Genomic DNA, 18,880 nt, shown 5'->3' with positions numbered 1-18,880 from the left:
ATCCAAATTCTGCCTTCTGATGTGGTGAAAAATTTCCCTTTTGATATTTCAATAGACTTTAAAAGGAAATGAACTACCAGTTAAACTGAATGTTTAATACATTTGTAGGAACAGAAGAAATGCAGTAAGGATTAAAATTTTATAATTAGACATTTATGTAAAAGATGTTTCATTTTTCAAAGAAGTTTCCCTATCTTTTTTAAATCTTCCTTAGAGCAATAAATAGTAATTACTATATTTGTGGACAAGCTGCTCCACTGTGTTGGACAGTAATTATTAAATCTTTGTTTCACATCATTATTACCTCCCAAAATTCTACCTTCATTTCCCTGCAGTTTCACTGGACTGTTTCACAATAAAATTGTACTCCACTCAAATTAGAAGAGCCCAAAGAAATTAGAGCAAACAGCAAATTCATATGAATCAGAGAACCAAAGATTTTAAAGTGCTGATTTAGTAACATAATGTCTACTGGCACAAACTTTCTATTTAATCATATTATTCAAACAGCAATAACAGAAATTAAAGCTACATTAACGAAAAAGGAACTTAGGAATGAGGTCATTAAATATAACTAACTACATTTTAAATACAGATATCATGTATTTCCTGATTAGTATCAGGTAAATATCTGGACTCCTATCCTGAATTCCGGTCTCAGATAAAAAGGTCAGAGACAATTACAAGGAAGATGCTTCATATTATCAGGTCCATTTTTTAAATGATGAGGTCCTTTAGGAAAATTGCTTTAGTCTTTCTTTTTATCAGAGATTTCTGTTGGTCCTTTTGTTGGTAATCCATTCATGTCTGCACCCTAAAATGAAAAAACATTTTAGAAATTATTATAACAAGCCGGGTGCGGTGGCTTACGCCTGTAATCCCAGCACTTTGGGAGGCCGAGGCAGGCAGATCACGAGGTCAGGAGATAGAGACCATCCTGGCTAACATGGTGAAACCCCGTCTCTGCTAAAAATACAAAAATTAGCTGGGTGTGGTGGCATATGCCTGTAATCCCAGCTACTCAGGAGGCTGAGGCAGGAGAATCATTTGAACCTGGGAGGTGGAAGTTGTGGTGAGCCAAGATTGTGCCACTGCACTCTAGCCTGGTGACAGAGCGAGACTTCATCTCAAAAACAAAACAGAAAGAAAGAAAAGAAAAAAAGGAAGGAAGGAAGGAAGGAAGAAATTATTACAACAAAAAGATATTACGAGATATTCTCTTTTTTTTTTTTGAGATGGAATTTCGTTCTTGTCGCCCAGGCTGGAGTGCAATGATGCGATCTTGGCTCACTGCAACCTCTGCCACCCAGGTTCAAGCGATCCTCCCACCTCAGCCTCCTGAGTAGCTGAGATTACAGGCGCCCACCACCGCACCTCACTAATTTTGGTATTTTTAGTAGAAACAGGATTTCACCATGTTGGTCATGCTGGTCTCAAACTCCTGACCTCAGCTGATCAACTCATCTTGACCTCCCAAAGTGCTGGGATTATAGACGTGAGCTACCGCGCCCGGCTCAAGAAACGTTCTCTTTAAAAACAGACAACAAGCTTCAGAGTGAAAACATTTTGCTTCCAGAAATGGGCAGGATGGCTAAATTAGTGCAGCTGAGTACAAAGTTGAATCTAAAAAAACACCAATTCTAAAGACAACAGAGTTGTCCACTCATTTTTTTAAATAAGTGTTGTTTTTTTTAAATCTCTATGATCCTTCTAATTCAATCTCTTACCAAAGTTATCAATCAGTGAAACTGGTTTGTATTAGTATAATCTCTCTTCATCCATTAGCTGTTTACCATTACACTTATCAGTCAGAAAATACTGGTTATCATTTTGGCCAAAGGGCGAATGCATTAATCAGAGGCCTACTTTAAAACTTCAATTTAAGCCAAATGTTAGACAAACTATTGAAGCTTCTGGTTCTAAAACTTTTCTTTCCAAAATCTAAGTGTTTCACCCAAGTACTACCCCCTTTCACTGCTCTTATTCAGGGCATGCGAATTTTCTTACCTTACAGTCCACTTTGCCTTTGTTTGTATCATTGGATTCCTGTATTGCTTTCTTAGGCCATATACGACTAACGAAGGGGGAAACCAGAGGGTATATGTATGGCTCCAGGAATTTTTTGTAGATCCAGAGCAGAACTGGAATGACGATACAAGGAATGCACACCATTTTCCCGAGCTTGAGCTCCTCAACTGTTGATATACATGAAGAAAAAAATTAGTTCATCACAGATTAGTAACTGAAAGAATTTACCAAGATTAAGATATCTGAAAGGGGATAGATGTGGTGGCTCACACCTGTAATCCCAGCACTTTGGGAGGCAAGAGGATAGCTTGAGCCCAGGACTTTGAAACCAACCTGCACAACAAAGTGAGACCTTGTATCTACAAGATCAAAAAATTAGCTGGGCATGGTGGCGTACTCCTGTGGTCCCAGCTACGTAAAGTGGCTGGGACAGGAGGATCACTAGAGCCCAAGAGGTTGAGGCTGCAGTGAGCCGTGTTCATGCCACTGCTCTCCAGCCTGGATGACACAGAGAGACTTTGTTTCAAAAAAAAAAAAAAAAAGATAATAATACATACATACATACATACATACATATATACATATACATGAAAGGACTTTCTACAGTGTAGGAAAAACTTAAAACATACTATTATATTTGCTAAAAAAAAGACTTTATTAAATAAAAAGCTGCTATCTACAAGGTAAAGAAATAGGCCAGGTACAGTGGCTCATGCCTGTAATCCCAGCACTTTGGGAGGCTGAGGTGGGCAGCTCATGAGGTCAGGAGTTCGAGACCAGCCTGGCCAACATGGTAAAACCCTGTCTCTACTTAAAATACAAAAATCAGGCTGGGTGCGGTGGCTTACGCTTGTAATCCCAGCACTTTGGGAGGCCGAGGCGGGCGGATCACGAGGTCAGGAGATCGAGACCATGGTGAAACCCCGTCTCTACTAAAAATACAAAAAATTAGCCGGGCGTGGTGGCGGGCGCCTGTAGTCCCAGCTACTCGGAGAGGCTGAGGCAGGAGAATGGCGTGAACCCGGGAGGCGGAGCTTGCAGTGAGCCAAGATTGCGCCACTGCACTCCAGCCTGGATGACAGAGCGAGACTCCGTCTCAAAAAAAAAAAAAAACAAAAAAACAAAAAACAAAAAAACCAAAAATCAGCCGGGCGTGGTGGCGTGCACCTGTAATCCGGCCTACTCGGGAGGCTGAGGCAGGAGAATTGCTTGAACCCAAGAGGCAAGGGATGCAGTGAGCCGAGATCCCACCACTGCACTCCAGCCTGGGTGACAGAGCAAGACTCCATCTCAAAATAAAGAAATAATAGGTGGTAGGCATGAATAATAATGAGGTGCCTGCTTCCAAACTTCCAATCACTGCTCCCTAATCATGAATTTGATTATAAAGGAAAAATAACAACATTTCGTAGGTGCTAGACAGTTTACATATATCAATTCATTTAATCCTCAAACAATCAGTGAGGTTGGGTACCTTTGCTACTATGTCTATTTAGAGTTTAAAAAATGGGCTGGGTGTGGTGGCTCACACCTGTAATCCCAGCACTTTGGGAGGCCGAGGCGGGCAGATCACCTGAGATCAGGAGTTTGAGACCAGCCTAACCAACATGGTGAAACCCCGTCTCTACTAAAAATACAAAATTAGCCAGGCATGGTGATGCATGCCTGTAATCCCAGCTACTCGGGAGGCTGAGGCGGGAGAATCGCTTGAACCCGGGAGGCAGAGGTTGCGGTGACCCAAGATCATGCCACTGCACTCCAGCCTGGGTGACAGAGCAAAACTCCGTCTCAAAAAAAAAAAAAAAAAAGATTTCTTATTTTCAAAATATTGCAAATTAAGTAGCATCTGCTGGCAAATGAGTCAGCACCATCACTATGCTTAGACATTTTAAAATTATTCACAATACAGGCAAACAGTGGCATAGAGAATCAAATCTGAATGTGTCTTTGAAATGAATTACAAGCAAGAGCTATAAACAAAAATGTAAATTGAGGCTGGGCGCGGTGGCTCACGCCTGTAATCCCAGCACCTTGGGAGGCCGAGGGGGCGGATCATCTGAGGTAAGGAGTTCGAAACCAGCATGGCCAACATGGCAAAACCCCGTCTCTACTAAAAACACAAAAATTAGCTGGGCGTGGTGGTGGGCACCTGTAATCCCAGCTACTGGGGAGGCTGAGGCAGGAGAACTACTTGAACCTGGGAGGTGGAGGTCGCAGTGAAAAAAAAAAAAATTGCCTGGGCAATAGTGATTTTTTTTTTTTTTTTCTTGAGACAGGGTCTTGCTCTGTTTGATCAGGCTAAAGTGCAATGGCTCAAACATACCATTTGTGTTCAGAGTTCACTGCAGCCTTGACTTCCCAGACTCAAGCTATCCCCCTTCCTCAGCCTCCTGAGTAGGTAGGACCACAGGCCTGCACCACGATGCCCAACTAATTTTTTAATTTTTAGTAGAGATGAGGTCTCACTGTGTTGCCCATGCTGATCTTGAAGTCCTGAGCTCAAGTGATACTCCCGCCTAGGCCTCCCAAAGTGCTGGGATTAGCGGAACCTGGCCTAATTTTTTTTTTTAAATAATTAGCAAGGTGTGGTGGCACGCGCCTGTAGTCCCAGGTATTTCGGGAGCTGAGGAAGGAGAGAACCGCTTGCGCCCAGGAAAGCCGAAACTGCCGTGAGCTACGATGGCCCTCTGGACTCCAGCCTGGGCCACAGAGGCAGACCCTATCTCAAGATTAAAAAAAAAAAAAAAAAAAAATCCAAAAGTTGTAACCTGTCCAAAGTTCTCACAGAGGTAACTGGTAACTAGAGCTCCTAAGACCATTATTTCCAGTTCTGGTTTTCCTCAATGCTCTTGCCTTTTCCTCTTCCAAAAACACAATGGTCATGTTTTTACCAAACTTTCCAAACCAACTAAACCCCTTCAAAACAACTGGCAATGCTACCAGTACTAATTTAGTGACTGACAGGCCCTCCATCATAAAGATTCATTTTTACTTCTGCAATTGTGTTTTAAGTAAGTTCGCACACAGTATGGTGTACATAAACTCTCGAGAACAAATACTACTAATCACTTACGCCATAATTATGGCTTTTAAGAGACTTTTTAGCTCTCTTCAGAATGAAGCCTATTTGTATCTTTTAATCTTCATAATAATATTTCGGTAAGATATTTTACTTCACACATGTGGAAATTGGGTCAGAAAAGTCTAGAAGGTGGCTACGAGATATTATTATAATTATTCGCTCCAAGCCAATAAAGCGAGCAAAACGGATTAAAGCTGTTGCAGAGGAATCTTCTTTCACTCGACTTAAGTCCAGACAATAGAGTAGACACTTGTCTGAGGCTCCATCCGAAATAGGGAAGGCATAATAGGGAAAGCCACCTTCCTCCAAGTCATCCAGTTGAACATGTCATCTTAGTGGAGACAGAGGGAGCGGGGACAGGTTGTCAATGACAATAACTGAAAAGAGACGAGAACAGAGGCCTAACGGTGAAGGTCATACAAGGGATGTGAAACCGATACTTGGCCACGGAAAAGAACAAAATCAATATTAAAGTATCGGAGAGGCAAATGCAAGCACCAAGGGCGCCGGTGGTGGACAAAGAATACAGACAGAGGGGAGGGGAGCGGAGGGCGGGTCGGAGGGCGGAGGAGCGCGCTTGCGGAAGGAAGGTACCCTGAGAGCGAAGGCGGGCACCGCGGAGGCCGGCGGGCCGCGACCGCCGAGGAAGGAGGAGGCAGGAGGCCGCGCACCGGCTGGGACTCTGCGAGCGCGGCCCGGGCTGGGCCTGCGGAGCAGCTACAAAGCCCAACCCAGGCCGCTAGCCCGGACACACTCACCCGCGACCGCGGAAACGCAGCTGACAATGTCCGCACTTCCAGAGGGAAGGACGATCCGCAGCCGAGCCAATGGGCGCCTTCAACGGGGACGACAAAGGCGCGCTGCGTCAGCCCGGGGACGCACAGCACGCAGCAGTGTTGCCCATGGGGACGCGGCGGGGCTTCCGGCTCTGCGGCCTGCAGGTAGCGCGCAAGTCCTGCGCGTCCCAGGTGCCCAACACAAAGCTCCGCTGCGGGAAGAAAGCCTGACCTGACTACTCCCATACCCAGAACGCAGGATTAAAATTCAGAAGTCTCGGTAAAGGATGACGGCCGTGCAAACGGCGCGGCACCCACAGGGAAGGTGGCAACTAGGCCATTGAGAGGCAATTGTGGATAAGCTATTAGTTTTGCTGGTTTCTTAAATTCAAGGGCAGAGCAAAGTAACATTAAGGCCAACTTTACAAAAGTCAGTTGCTTAAAAGAAGCAGTTATATCACTTTATAAATGAAAGTACTGACACTCGCTAGGATGTCAGTACGTGTTGGCGAGGATGCGTGGAAACTGGGACCCTCCATAAACCGCTGGTGGAAATGTAACGTGCAGCCTTTTTGGAAATATTTGGAAGTTCCTCAGATGTTTACTCGGGTAACCTTATCATCTAGCAATTCCACTCTAGTATATACTTGAGAAATGAAAACACAAAAATCTGCACACAAACGTTCACAGTAGCATCGCTTCTAACAGCAAAAACAAAACCCGTTTATCAATTGATGAAATGATACAGGTTGAGCATCAACCTAAAAAGCTTCAACACCTGAGCCTGAGTGCTGTCATACTCAAAGGCAATGCTCAATGGAGCCATTTCCAACTGGGGATGATCAACTGGTATATTCACATACTGGATTATTCTGCAAAGAAAGCCACTGCAAATTCCTTTTGGGATAATGAAAACATTTTTTTAGATAGGGTCTTGTTCTGTCTTGCCCACGTTAGGGTGCAGTAGTGCTCACTGCAGCCTCCCACCTCAACCCCCCAATTAGCTGGGACTACATGGAAGTGACACCACACTTAATCTTTTTACCACACTTAATCTTTTTTTTTTAAAGAGAGACAGGGTTCTGTCATGTTGCCCTGGCTGGGCTTGAACTCCTGGGCTCAAGCAGTCAGCCTCCACCTCCCAAAGTGCTGGGACTATAGAAATGAACCACTGGGCCCAACCATGAAAATGGTTTTTAATGGTGCAGGGTAAACAATCTGTGTTTCTAATTCTAATCCTAAAAAAATCCTCATTTGATCCATCTTGTATGGACACTTGAAATACATTCACTAATAAAGACAACCAACATTCTTTTCCTTTTAATTACATTTATTTTAATGCTGAATTTACTCCCGTGCCATAAGTTTTTGTTTCTTCAGTTTCTTCTGGGATATCTGGGGAAAGAAAAATGTGTTGTTAAGTTTCTTGGAGAAAACCATAGTACATATTGGAGGACTTCAGCTTATTCTGGAGGCAGGAAACCTAGTCGTTAGAAGACTAAGGGGGAAAATACTTAAATGGTAGAAATCAACAGAACATAAGTTCATTAGATGTAAAGATTAGTGTACAGAATCACTCAGGTTCTTGACTTAAAAGAACTGAATGTGCTCAATTACTGAAATCAAGCTTCTTAGATGTGGGGCCATCAGCAGATAATCATACAGGCCTGAGATATTGAATATAAAACTACCATTTTTTTTTTTTTGAGACGGCGTCTTGCTCTGTCGCCCAGGCTGGAGTGCAGTGGCGCGATCTCAGCTCACTGCAAGTTCCTCCTTCCGGGTTCACGCCATTCTCCTGCCTCAGCCTCCTGAGTAGCTGGGACTACAGGTGCCCGCCACCACGCCCAGCTAATTTTTTGTATGTTTTTAGTAGAGACAGGGTTTCACCGTGTTGGCCAGGATGGTCTTGATCTCCTGACCTCGTGATCCACCCGCCTCGACCTCCCAAAGTGCTGGGATTACAGAAAACTTATCATTTATTATTAGTCAAAAAACAAACTTACAAAAGCCAAAATAAGACATGTGAAAGGGTTGCTCAGAATAGTTTTCTTTCATAGTTATTCCAAAGGTGTCCTAAGATAGTCATCACAGCAACCACACATCTTTCTACTATCACAAACAAAACTGAGCAACTACTAATTTACCTTTTTCTTCTGGGCAACCTCCTCTTCTGGTTTAGGAACAATCTGTTCCTTTTCCGTAAGGATCATCTCAATGTGGCAGGGAGAGCTCATGTATGGGTTAATCCGACCATGAGCTCTGTAGGTCCGGCGGCGCATCTTAGGTGCTTTGTTCACTTGGATATGCTCAATGACCAGAGAATCTACGTCTAAACCCTGGGGAAGAAAGGAAGGAGAATGAAACCAGGAACATCCTTAATTGGTAAAACACCACAAACTATCATTGCTAAATATGAATTCCTAGGCTTGCTCCAAGGTCCTGCCTCAATGAAATCATTTTTGAAAGGCAATCCTTTTATTCTGCAAACAGCATTTTTTTAAGCAGTTGTCTACCTTCACCTTTATGTGTCTAAATTGCCACCAAACTCAGTGTGCTATACATTTTGTCTATGAGTGGCCTTCCCAAAGATCCTTAGACGGGTGGAGAGCTGAGGGGTAAGGAAGAACCCAATTCGAAGTCTTGATGATAAAATTTCTCAGCATGGCTTAGAAGGTTTGGAGCCATACAGACCTAAACTAATTCCAGTTCTGGCCCAGACCTTCAAATGCAAAAGCCTAATGGGTAATATACAAAATGGAGAAATTTGTGTTTTGTCAACACAAGTTTGTCATTGTTTAAACTTTTTGAAATTTTAAACAATTTCTTTCTGTAATGTAACATGACTCTCCATTATGAAGGTAGGCCACAAACCACATTAATCACTGCCAAGGCAATCATTTTGATAATTAACCATACTACCAAAGGTGTATGGCATAAAAAGGGGTAAAAGCCCCTAAAGTACCTCCAGTGTAAAAAGACAGCAGAAAACTAGAAATACTAAGTGTTAGGCTTAGAGACCACAGAGCATGCTTCTGGATCTTCACAGAATTTTGCCATAAAGGGACTCAAAAATAAATAAATAAATAAAAGGAAATAGTTTCGTTCAGTGGAAACTGGAGATAGAAATTTTAAAAATCCTAAATGAGTTAATTACTGAAAACAAGAAAATCAAGGACATAAATCTGAACAGCCAACATTAATTAAACAACCACCCAAGTTGCACAGGACGTCAATGGTTTGGGTACCTTAAGTTCAGCATTACTCTCTGCGTTTTTAAGCATGTGCAGCAAAAATTCAGCACTCTTTTTGGGCCACCGACCTTGTGTCCAGCCCCACTGCTTGGCCTGAAAGAAAATGGAGATGATAAGTCATTTTCCTTGATTTAAATTAACATTACAGCCAAGATGAATTTATTTTATCTGACATCAAGGTTTCTTAGGATATGGTTTATTTCACCATCAATCCAAGGTGACCTGTCATTACAGCAACCAGAAATAGGTTCATCAGCACGGATCTTAGCCATTCTTATCCTATCCCATCACTTTTCCATTAAAATCTGTCTTTTCAAATGGCAACTAAGAATTCTCACCTGCGCACACCTGCCAACTCCACCATTGTAACGTCGGAATGGTACGCACTGTTTCTGTAAAGTGACATCTTTCAGATACTTCGTGGCTTTTCGTATATGCATACCCTTGATGGCCTGAGCAGTTTCACGAGTGTTCTAAGTATGAAGAATAAAGTGTTGGTTAACTAGATCAAAGCTTTAATTTTTAAAGTAAACGTTAAATTTTCAGCTTTTCAAAATGTCAAGTTATTTCCATTCTTTGGGGGCAAGGCAATTAAAAAAAACTTGTGACTAAAAGCCAGGGAAACTTCGTTGAAGCTAGAGAAAACCCCAAAACTCCATTTATTCACTGTAAAATGTTTAAATTCCATCATCACGTAATTACAATTAAAATGTCCCATCTTGATCTGCACACTAGGTTTTCAAACGGTTTTCTCGTACTTCTCAATTTCACAAACGCTACATCCTTACACCCTGATCAATGCCTAAATATAAGGTGGCTGCTCAGAATTTATTAATTTTCACGGTAAATCCAAAGGTGTCCTAAGAAAGTCATCACTGCAGCTACCTTTTTTGAGTAGAACATGAGGAACTGTTGGATCACAACTATGAATCGCATACCTTAAAGTGAACACGAAGATTGGAACCTCTTGATTTGCATGCTAGAAAATAAAACGTTTTGGTTAATTTTTTGGTATCTTATGCCAACCCCCAAGTAGGAAATAGGTATCTACCTATTTCATTCCAACTGGGGATGATCAACTGGTATATTCACATACTGGATTATTCTGCAAAGAAAGCCACTGCAAATTCCTTTTGGGATAATGAAAACATTTTTTTTTTAGATAGGGTCTTGTTCTGTCTTGCCCACGTTAGGGTGCAGTAGTGCTCACTGCAGCCTCCCACCTCAACCCCCCAATTAGCTGGGACTACATGGAAGTGACACTTCCTGTCCACTTACATTTCGTGGGGTTCTCCGGGTCAAGTGAATAGCGAACCATTTTCACAGATTACCTAGAGAAAAGCACAGTGTAATTCTGTCAATACGTATTTACAGTAATTCATTCAGTATAAATATTAGATGATTCGAACAGCTGCTCAGAGAGTAGTTGTTTTCATTATTAATCCAAAGGTGTCCTAAGAAAGCCATCATCGCAGCCATCCTTTCCTCCACCCAGGGCTTCCTTTCCCTTTTATCTGCCAGTAACTACAGCACTGCTTCCACAGAAGTAGCCACACGGGCCTCGCCAATCCAGTCCACCCTTTGGAAGAAAATACAGCCTGTTTCAATCCAATGCTGGATCTTCCAGGCGTAAAATGACTCGACGCATCCGCATGGCACAACTCAACTAAAACCCTCTACACCTCCTCCCTCCCGCTCTACAGAAACCCCTTCGCTGTCAGGGCTGCAGGTAGTGCCGTCTCTCTCAACACCTTCGGGCTATGACCCACGTTAAGAGCCCTCCGGTACGCAACACTCTTGTAGAAATGTGTAAAGCCTCCACCTGACTTTATTTCCCCCAAAACTTTTTCCTCGTTGCGGCCACAAATGCGTCGCGTATCCGGCCACCACTCACCAATAGACACTGGACTTACGAAGTCCGCAAGGACCACAGGCGACCCGCGCCCCACGGCGGGCCGGCGCCCCCACCAGTGGAGGAGCCCGGTCGTCCCCATTTCCGCCCATTACGTCCCTCTGCGGACCTCAGAGGCCCACCGGCCCCCGGCTCCCAAAGTCAGGCCCTCCGCCACGTCCTCCCGCATAAGAAACCACTGCCTCCAGCGAGGATTTAGTAGCCCTAGGAGTTCTCCTCCCAGGGACCTGGAGACCGGCGCCCCCGAAGCCAGGATGGCGGCGATAGCAGGAGGATTGAGCCCTCGGAGCAACGCAGGAGAAACGCTCACCTCAGGCTGCTTAGGGAAAGAGGAAGAGCGGTGGATTCTGGGAGAACTCATGAGAACTTGACTTCTCGCGAGATTCGTAGCCGAAGAAACGAGATCTGAGGAGGCTGGAGGGAGGAAAGGGAAGGGAGTGTGGAATATGTTTTAAGAACGTGTGAAAACGAATTGCCTCCTTAGGGACAGTCTCAAAGTTCTCTTTTTTGTATACAGAAATAAAAATTCAGGGTTTTAAATGTCAGTCAATTAAAAACAGGGTTATAGTTCTAGGACGGGCTACGTATTACTAGATATGAAAGAAACATTTTATTTATTCGTCAACATTAGTTAGGTTTGATTATGTGGCCCCGTACCCCTGAAAGTTGTTTGTAAATGGCCAATTAAAAAGATGAAAGGATGAGACGTAATTATGGTAATCAGGAAATTCTCAGGATGAGAATGTCATCCAATCAATTGTATTATAACCTGTGTGAAAAATGCGCTAACTGAAGCGTCTGGTTCAATATCCTCGTTGTTCCCCACTGCTTCTAGATCTTCACCTGGAGGAGAAAACCTTTTGGCATTTTCTTCCCTTTTTTCCTTCCCCAGGTCATCTCTCTGGTTATTCCCTCATAGTCAGTGATGCACTTAGCTTGTTAGGTCTTCTATTTCATGGCACCACCCCTCTATGCAGCTCAAACTCCAGGAGAGTAGACTCCAGGCTAGGCTCACTTGCTTCCTTGACCTCAGTGTTGGAGACCACAGCCCCAAGTCTCTCCCCTTGACTCCACTTCCATTGCTGATGCTGGATTCCATGGTGTTTCCTCGGTAATTCCCTCCCCTCACGTGAGCTTTCAACTGCACGCTAACTCCCAGATTAATACCCCCCGCCCCACATCTTTCTCCTGAGCTAGACCCTGATAGCAAACTACTCCCTAGACATTCTTTGTGGGAGGTCCCTGAAGACCTGAGGTTATTTGAAACCTAACATGCCCTTAAACAGAACTCTATCTTCTCCCCCAGGTTCCTCTTTGATGTTGCATGGTGACAAGAGTAACAGACAATGATTCTATAAGCTTACTAGATTCCAGGCAGTATTTTCAGTGTTTTTACATGCATTTCCTCAAGTAATCCTTAGGACAACCGTTTGTAGATGATGAAGTTGATCTGGCTGCTACAATGTGTTAAAAAGAAGAAGAAGAAAAAGGAATTCCCCCGCAAACGCAAACCCAAGGTCCGGCAGCTGGGAGTGGCAGCCCTGGGATCCAAGGCAGGCTTCTGTGACCAAGCTCTGCGTCCCTAGGTGACCCTGCCTTTCTCCCTTCCTTCTTTGGCGACTTCCCCATACACCTAGGATCTTAAACCAGAAAGATGAGAGACTCCCCTCTTCTTGTCTTTGCACATACAATTATTTAACAAAATCTGGATTTTTCTTTTAAGTGGTCACTTGCCCTAATTATTTCTGCACTTTAATATATCCTCCTTATTCCTGACAGTCATTTTTCTTTTCTTTTCTTTTTTTTTTTTTGAGACAAGATCTCACTCTGTGGCCCCAGGCTGGAGTGCAGTGGTGTGATCTCAGCTCACTGCAACCTCCGCCTCCAGGTTCAAGCGAGTCTCCTGCCTCAGCCTTCCAAGCAGCTGGGATTACAGGCACCCACCACGATGCCCAGCTAATTTTTGTATTTTTAGTAGAGATGGGATTTTGTCATGTTGGCCAGGCTGGTCTTGAACTCCTGACCTCATGTGATCTGCCCACCTCAGCCTCCCAAAGTGCTGGGATTACAGACGTGAGCCACCACGCCTGGCCCTGACAGAGTCATTTTTCTAAAATGGCTGTCAAAATGATCATGTCATTTTTTGGGGTTCCTTTTTTTTTCCTGTGTCCCCTGTTCCAAATATTTGGGGATGATGTAAGAGCCTTCCATGATCTGGCCTTTGCTTTCCTCATCTTTTATCCCTTCTTTCTCCATCCCCTAGGGACTCCAACCATATTTTGTCTGATTTTAGGGAGAAATCAAGCCTATAATTAAAAAGTCACACCACATTTGAGTCTGTCAGCCAGCACTGGATTAGATTAGAAGACATTTAAGCCTTGTGAGATCATTTCCTTTTGAGTGAATAGTTTGTCTTTTGAATCTTCAGTGATTTTCCTATAAAACTTAAATGAACTTTTTTCTTAGATGGCATCTCTCTCTGTTGCCCAGGCTGCTGGAGTGCAGTGGCTCATTCATAGCGCACTGCAGCCTCTCTCTCTCTCTTTTTTTTTTTTTTTTGCTTCTTGGTGTGTTACCTTTATTATATTCCTAGACTAGTTTAAAATTATATTCCTGAGACTAGTTTAAAAAACAGCCTGCAACAAGAGTATTCTCATCACCAGCTACCTTTTCCACCTTTCTTCTTTTTCTGTTGCTGTTTCTTTTTCTTTTTTGTTGCTGGAGCCCCTGCAGGTCTCTGGTGTCTTGGGAGTATGATGTTACTTGTAGATGCAGATAGTGTCGCTGCACTGCCAGGTCTTGGGGAGGTGGGCGGGCTGCTCACAGTTTTTCTGGCATCCAGTTCTGATGAAGCTCCTGCAGTTGCTCCCTGGGTCCCTTTTCCAATCTGATCCTTCTTTTTACCCTTCTTCCTTCCCCGGTAGTAAGAATGTTCTTGCATTGGTAGCCATCTTTCTGGATCTGGGGTAACTTTTGGGTCATAATTCTTAGGCGATTTTCCCATCTTTTTCTTCTTTTTCAAATTTTACCACCCTTGCTCCTTTCGTTGACTATCTCCAGTAACTTTTCCACTCTTCTTCCAAATGTACATAGCACCAGGAGACTTTTCAAGAGCACTGACATCTACTTTTAGAGACATGCTGTCTGATAATGACAAGTGTTCACAAAGAGCTTTGTCTTTCTCTGGATCTACAAGTGAGTAAGCAGAAATAAGCTGTGTCAGGGTGTGAAAATCTTTTGGATTTTGTTTCCATCGCTGTTCTAGGTCACTAATTGCCTCCTTCTTCTGTCTATATTTGAGTTTGAAGTTTGCAGTTTCTCTTATCAAGGGCAAATGAGCAGGAGATTTGGGCCAATGGTTTTGACACCACTGGATAGTTTGTGTGAAGACCTCAATGGCACTATCAATATCTTCCTCATGGCTATACATGATCACGAATGCAGACACCATGCCTGGTTTCTGCTTTAACTCCTCTATGCTTCTCAATATTAGACATGCTTAGAAATATTACCTTGAGAAATTTTCAACTGTGCCATGGTAAGCTTAATTTCAGCTGCATTTTCTGGATGTTGATCTGAAAATTCCTGAAGCAGCTCTGTTGTTTTTGTGTGCTGCTTTCCAAGCAAACCTGGGCAGCTTGGATTAACACAGATGGGAGATGCTCGGGACTTTGGGACTATAAACTGGCTGATATTTTGTGGCATTAATTGGCCTGGTTTGTGTACATAGCAAGTAAAGCTTTGTTAAATTCTATAGCTTGTAGTTGTTTTCTTGGAAAGCTCAAACTCCACTCTTTCTGCATTGATTAATTTCACCTTCTTCTTGGAGTCAAAGACATTTTGGTCCTTGTTAATGGTAATGATGTTGTTTGCAATTACAGCTAGTAATCCCGCATGTGTTGGTTTCAGTTTTATTATTTGATTGTAAAATTGCAAAGCCTCCTCTGTTCGACCCTGAAGCCGCAGAATATAGGCCATCTGACCATGAATGATGGCCAGTTCTGCCTGTGGGTCTTTCTCAGTCCCATCACAGTCTTCTGATCATGAACAGTGGCAAAGATCTTCAGCTTTTTGTAGGATTTTCGTGGCCTGGTTCAGCTGGCCTTATCCAATCGGCACACGTGCAGTGTTGTAGCACAGTTCATGTGTGCCTTCTTGGAGGCCCAAGTTCTCTGGAACCACTTTTTCCCAATTGCTTTGAGGAGTAACAACTGCTGAAAGGTTTGTTTTCCTCTCCTTTTCATAATCATCTTGGGAGTTTCAGGCGAGATCTCTGTATACTCTAAGTATTCATCATAGCGTTCCAAACGGCATAATGCTTGTCCATAAAACTCCTTCAGTTTATCTGTCTGCTGGTTGGCACTTTCTACTGTCTTCAAGGCATTCTTAATTCTGTTCAGCTTGTAGTTGCAATATTCCTTTTCTTTCTTTTCTTTTCTTTTTTTTTTTTTTTTGAGATGGAGTCTCACTGTGTTGCCCGGCTGGGATGCAATGGCACAATCTCAGCTCACTGCAACATCTGCCTCCTGGGTTCAAGCGAAATTCTTCTGCCTCAGCCTCTGGAGTAGCTGGGATTACAGGCGCCCACCACTACACCCGGCTAATTTTTGTATTTTTAGTAGAGACGAGGTTTCGCCATGTTGGCCAGGCTGGTCTCAAATTCCTGACCTTGTGATCTGCCTGCCTCGGCTTCCCAAAGTGCTGGGATTACAGGTGTGAGTCACCATGCCCAGCCCAGCCTATTGTTTAAAGATATTTTGTTCTTTCTTTTCTTTCCTGTAGTTTCCTGACTAGTGCCTTACCCATTATTCTCATGTTCCTGGAATTTGTGATACAAAAACAACTTACTTCCAATCAATAGCTTATACTTTGTTTTTTTTTGTTGTTGTTGTTTTTGTTTGTTTGTTTGTTTTGAGACGGAGTCTCACTGTTTTGCCCAGGCTGGAGTGCAGTGGTGCGATCTCGGCTCATTGCAACCTCCGTCTCCCAGATTCAAGCCATTTTCCTGCCTCAGCCTCCCGAGTAGCTGAAACTACAGGCGTGTGCCACCACGCCCAGCTAATTTTTTGTATTTTTAGTAGAGATGGGGTTTCACCGTGTTAGCTAGGTTGGTCTTGATCTCCTAACCTCGTGATCTGCCCGTCTTGGCCTCCCAAAGTGCTGGGATTACAGGCGTGAGCCACCGTGCCTGGCTAGCTTATGTTATTTTACTGTAAATTCTTGGTAAACAATTTAGAAACTGCTTCTTCTTTTTTTCCTTTAAAAGTCCACTTGTAATTGCTGCTAACCAGAGCATATATTTAGGGCAATTTGAATTTATGCTTCCAGGTTGCAGTCCTCAAACTTGGCCCAAATAAACTACTTATATTACTTTTGACTCTGTTTTTGCCTTGTGTGTACATAATGTCATCTGATTGTCTCACTTTTACTGATATTAACACTGGGCAGTTGGCCGGGCACAGTGGCTCATGCCTGTAATCCCAGCTCTTTGGGAGGCCAAGGTGGGAGGATTGCTTGAGTCTTGGAATTTGAAGCTACAGTGAGCCATGATCATGCCACTTCACTGTACCCTGGGTAACAGAGACACCGTTTCCAGAACCAAAAATTAAAAAAAAAAAAAAAAAGATGGGCAAATGAGTTCAGAAATTGTTGCTGTGACCCCTTCCTTATGAAGTTCCTCATCAGCTTTTCATCTAATGGCTTTAGGAGCTATTAAAGTTCAGAGCCTACATTCATTATGTCATCAGGTGTTGTAAAATAATGACTTTGTAATTCTGTTATTCCATTAGCATTTTTTATATTGGACTTGTGTAAAAAAGAACTTTCCCTCTTTCATTAATTTGGTTATCTTTCAATATTTTTACACCATAGAGCAGAGAATAAGCAAAAAAGTTGCAATAAGTAATGCATGTAGGTCTTGGATCCACGTGGGACATCATCGAGGGGAACCTGCCCTTAGTGCATCCAGCCTGCACCTAGTGCAGCTGAAGGGCACTGGGTCTTTGTTCCTTGGGTATGTTAAATAAACTGAGTTGTGTACCTGCATTTTCACTGTGACCTGTCATGTGAAGTCAGGTGTGGAATTTTCCACTTGCGGTGTTATGTTGGCTCTCAAAAAGTTTTCGATTTTGGAACATTTCGGATTTCGGATTTTTGGGTTAGGGATACTCAGCCTATACCACGTGTTGTGGCCGGATGCTTTACATTTACTATTAATAGTTCACGGGCCAGGCTTGGTGGCTCAGGCCTGTAATCCCAGTACTTTGGGAGGCCGAGGTGGGCGGATCACCTGAGGTCAGGAGTTCCAGACCAGCCTGACCAACATGGTGAAACCGTCTCTACCAAAAAATACAAAAATTAGACAGGAGTGGTGGCACATGCCTGTAATTCCAGCTTCTTTGGAGGCTGAGGCATGAGAATCACTTGAACCCAGGAGGTGGAGGTTGCAGTGAGCTGAGATCGTGCCACTGAACTCCAGCCTGAGTAACAGAGTGAGACCTTGTCTCAAAACAAAAAGCAAAAAACAATAAACAAAACAAAACAAAATAAAAAAACAAGCTTAACGGAACCTCATGATTGGATGAGATGGCTGTGGTAAGCTGGGCTGCCCAGGAAGCGGACTCAGAGGGCAAACCGTGCGCCTGCGTTCCACACTGGAAGGGAGCGTCAGGAAGCCGAACTTAAGAGGGGACTGACGCAGCCCCAACACTTCTCCCCGACCCCAGGGGGGAATTCAGTAGCTGGAGATTCCCGCAGCTGCCCCACGTTGGGGGTAGGGCTGGGCATTTGTTCCTCCCCTATTGTTCAGTCATTGGCTGTGGGCGGCCCCAGGAAGAAGGTGTGACCTTCTTCAGCCAATCCTCAGAGAGGACTAACAGCACTCTCAGCAGAGGGAGATGAGTCCTTCATTCCTGGGAGGTGTCTGGGAAGCACATCGCAGTGTGCACCGCAGCAGGTATTAATGTGTCATTTTACAGATAAGAAAACTGAGGTTCAGAAGGGACAAAGCCAGGATGCCAGCCTAGATCTATTAATACCTTTGAATCCTGTGCTCTTTCCCACCGTCCTTGCTGCCAGTTCCTCACATTTTCACGCCTTCCCGACTTCTTACCGGGAGCGCCGTATTTCCGGGTAATCTTGCACTCTGTTCTAGTCCTGCTCTCCTGCCCTGCCCCGGGCAGTCTGTCTCTTGGTCAGCTGTCTCTCTTCACCCCAGCTTTGGCTCTGTTCTCAGGGCTTGATCCACCACATCACATTCCGCGTTCGCTGCTGCCTGAACTCCTCAAAGTGGACCCAGTGAAAGCTGTGTTGAGGAGGACTATTCTGGTGCTGAGGCTGGGTACATTCGTGAGGCCAGGAACACGGGATTGAATTCCAAGCAGAGCACCAGGATAGCTGTAGCAGAAATCCAGGCAAGAGCCAAGAAGATGGGAACGGAATAGCAAGCGCTGAATTAATTAATTAATTAATTAATTTTTGAGATGGAGTCTTGCTCTGTCGCCCAGGCTGGAGTGCAGTGGTGTAATCTTGGCTCACTGCAACCTCCCTCTCCGGGGTTCAAGCGATTCTCCTGCCTCAGCCTCCCAAGTAGCTAGGATTACAGGTGCCTACCACCACGCTTGGCTAATTTTTTGTATTTTTAGTAGAGACGAGGTTTCGCCATGTTGGCCAGGCTGGTCTGGAACTCCTGACCTCAAGTGATTGGCCAGCCTTGGGCAAGTGTTGAATTTAAACCCTGCTCTCCCGAGGACTTCTATTGGGTTCTGCCTAATGGTAACCGCCGAGGCTTCCCTTACTCTGTAGATCTCCTGGGAGCAGCAGGAAACAA

The 18,880-nt window shown here is 44.0% G+C and overlaps 2 protein-coding genes, 3 non-coding genes and 1 pseudogene across 9 annotated transcripts; all 6 read right to left on the bottom strand.

Moving 5' to 3' along the window:
• Positions 1-74: 74 nt before the first annotated feature.
• On the bottom strand, positions 75-5,997 carry C1H18orf32 (chromosome 1 C18orf32 homolog). Of its 2 annotated transcripts, none has more exons than XM_055232750.2 (3): positions 5,869-5,997; positions 2,008-2,195; positions 75-814 (listed from the first exon to the last, which is right to left on the bottom strand). In XM_055232750.2, the coding sequence occupies exons 2-3, from the start codon at positions 2,170-2,172 to the stop codon at positions 749-751; spliced, it is 231 nt and encodes a 76-aa protein (XP_055088725.1). In that variant the 5' UTR covers positions 2,173-2,195; positions 5,869-5,997; the 3' UTR covers positions 75-748. The 2 variants fall into 2 exon arrangements, with proteins under 2 accessions (XP_055088725.1, XP_055088715.1); XM_055232740.2 differs by lacking the exon at positions 5,869-5,997 and adding an exon at positions 5,705-5,862.
• Positions 5,998-7,198: 1,201 nt separating this feature from the next.
• RPL17 (ribosomal protein L17) lies at positions 7,199-11,447 on the bottom strand. 4 transcript variants are annotated; one of them, XM_063640038.1, is made up of 7 exons: positions 11,363-11,447; positions 10,419-10,471; positions 10,079-10,119; positions 9,479-9,613; positions 9,135-9,233; positions 8,034-8,225; positions 7,199-7,281 (listed from the first exon to the last, which is right to left on the bottom strand). In XM_063640038.1, exons 2-7 carry the CDS (start codon positions 10,456-10,458, stop codon positions 7,234-7,236), a joined length of 555 nt encoding a protein of 184 aa, XP_063496108.1. In that variant the 5' UTR covers positions 10,459-10,471; positions 11,363-11,447; the 3' UTR covers positions 7,199-7,233. The 4 variants fall into 4 exon arrangements, with proteins under 4 accessions (XP_063496108.1, XP_063496120.1, XP_055088694.1 ...); XM_063640050.1 differs by having other exon boundaries at positions 11,280-11,416; XM_055232719.2 differs by having other exon boundaries at positions 11,035-11,379.
• On the bottom strand, positions 7,920-7,983 carry LOC129461560 (small nucleolar RNA SNORD58). The gene has a single exon (XR_008650593.1). It is a non-coding gene; the product is annotated as a small nucleolar RNA SNORD58 (small nucleolar RNA).
• On the bottom strand, positions 9,957-10,021 carry LOC129461557 (small nucleolar RNA SNORD58). The gene has a single exon (XR_008650592.1). It is a non-coding gene; the product is annotated as a small nucleolar RNA SNORD58 (small nucleolar RNA).
• Positions 10,551-10,615, bottom strand: LOC129461564 (small nucleolar RNA SNORD58). Its single transcript, XR_008650595.1, has one exon. It is a non-coding gene; the product is annotated as a small nucleolar RNA SNORD58 (small nucleolar RNA).
• A 2,261-nt stretch (positions 11,448-13,708) lies between the features above and the next one.
• Positions 13,709-17,838, bottom strand: LOC129488218 (signal recognition particle subunit SRP72-like; annotated as a pseudogene).
• Between the last annotated feature and the right edge of the window lie 1,042 nt (positions 17,839-18,880).

This window comes from Symphalangus syndactylus, chromosome 1 (assembly GCF_028878055.3).
Source record: "Symphalangus syndactylus isolate Jambi chromosome 1, NHGRI_mSymSyn1-v2.1_pri, whole genome shotgun sequence".
Taxonomy (NCBI): Eukaryota; Metazoa; Chordata; class Mammalia; order Primates; family Hylobatidae; genus Symphalangus; species Symphalangus syndactylus.
The sequence above is the reverse complement of the archived record's forward strand: the minus strand, read 5'-3'. Positions and strand labels throughout refer to the sequence as shown.

What these genes read in the sequence shown, in the direction of transcription:
- RPL17 (XM_063640038.1), bottom strand. Translation starts at nt 10,458, where the DNA reads ATGGTTCGCTATTCACTTGACCCGGAGAACCCCACGAAAT. An exon ending in ATCTTCGTGTTCACTTTAAG is followed by an intron (nt 9,614 to 10,078) that starts GTATGCGATTCA and finishes CTTCATACTTAG; the next exon opens with AACACTCGTGAAACTGCTCA. An exon ending in GAGTTGGCAGGTGTGCGCAG is followed by an intron (nt 9,234 to 9,478) that starts GTGAGAATTCTT and finishes ATTTTCTTTCAG; the next exon opens with GCCAAGCAGTGGGGCTGGAC.
- C1H18orf32 (XM_055232750.2), bottom strand. Translation starts at nt 2,172, where the DNA reads ATGGTGTGCATTCCTTGTATCGTCATTCCAGTTCTGCTCTGGATCTAC. An exon ending in AAGGCAAAGTGGACTGTAAG is followed by an intron (nt 815 to 2,007) that starts GTAAGAAAATTC and finishes TTTTCATTTTAG; the next exon opens with GGTGCAGACATGAATGGATT.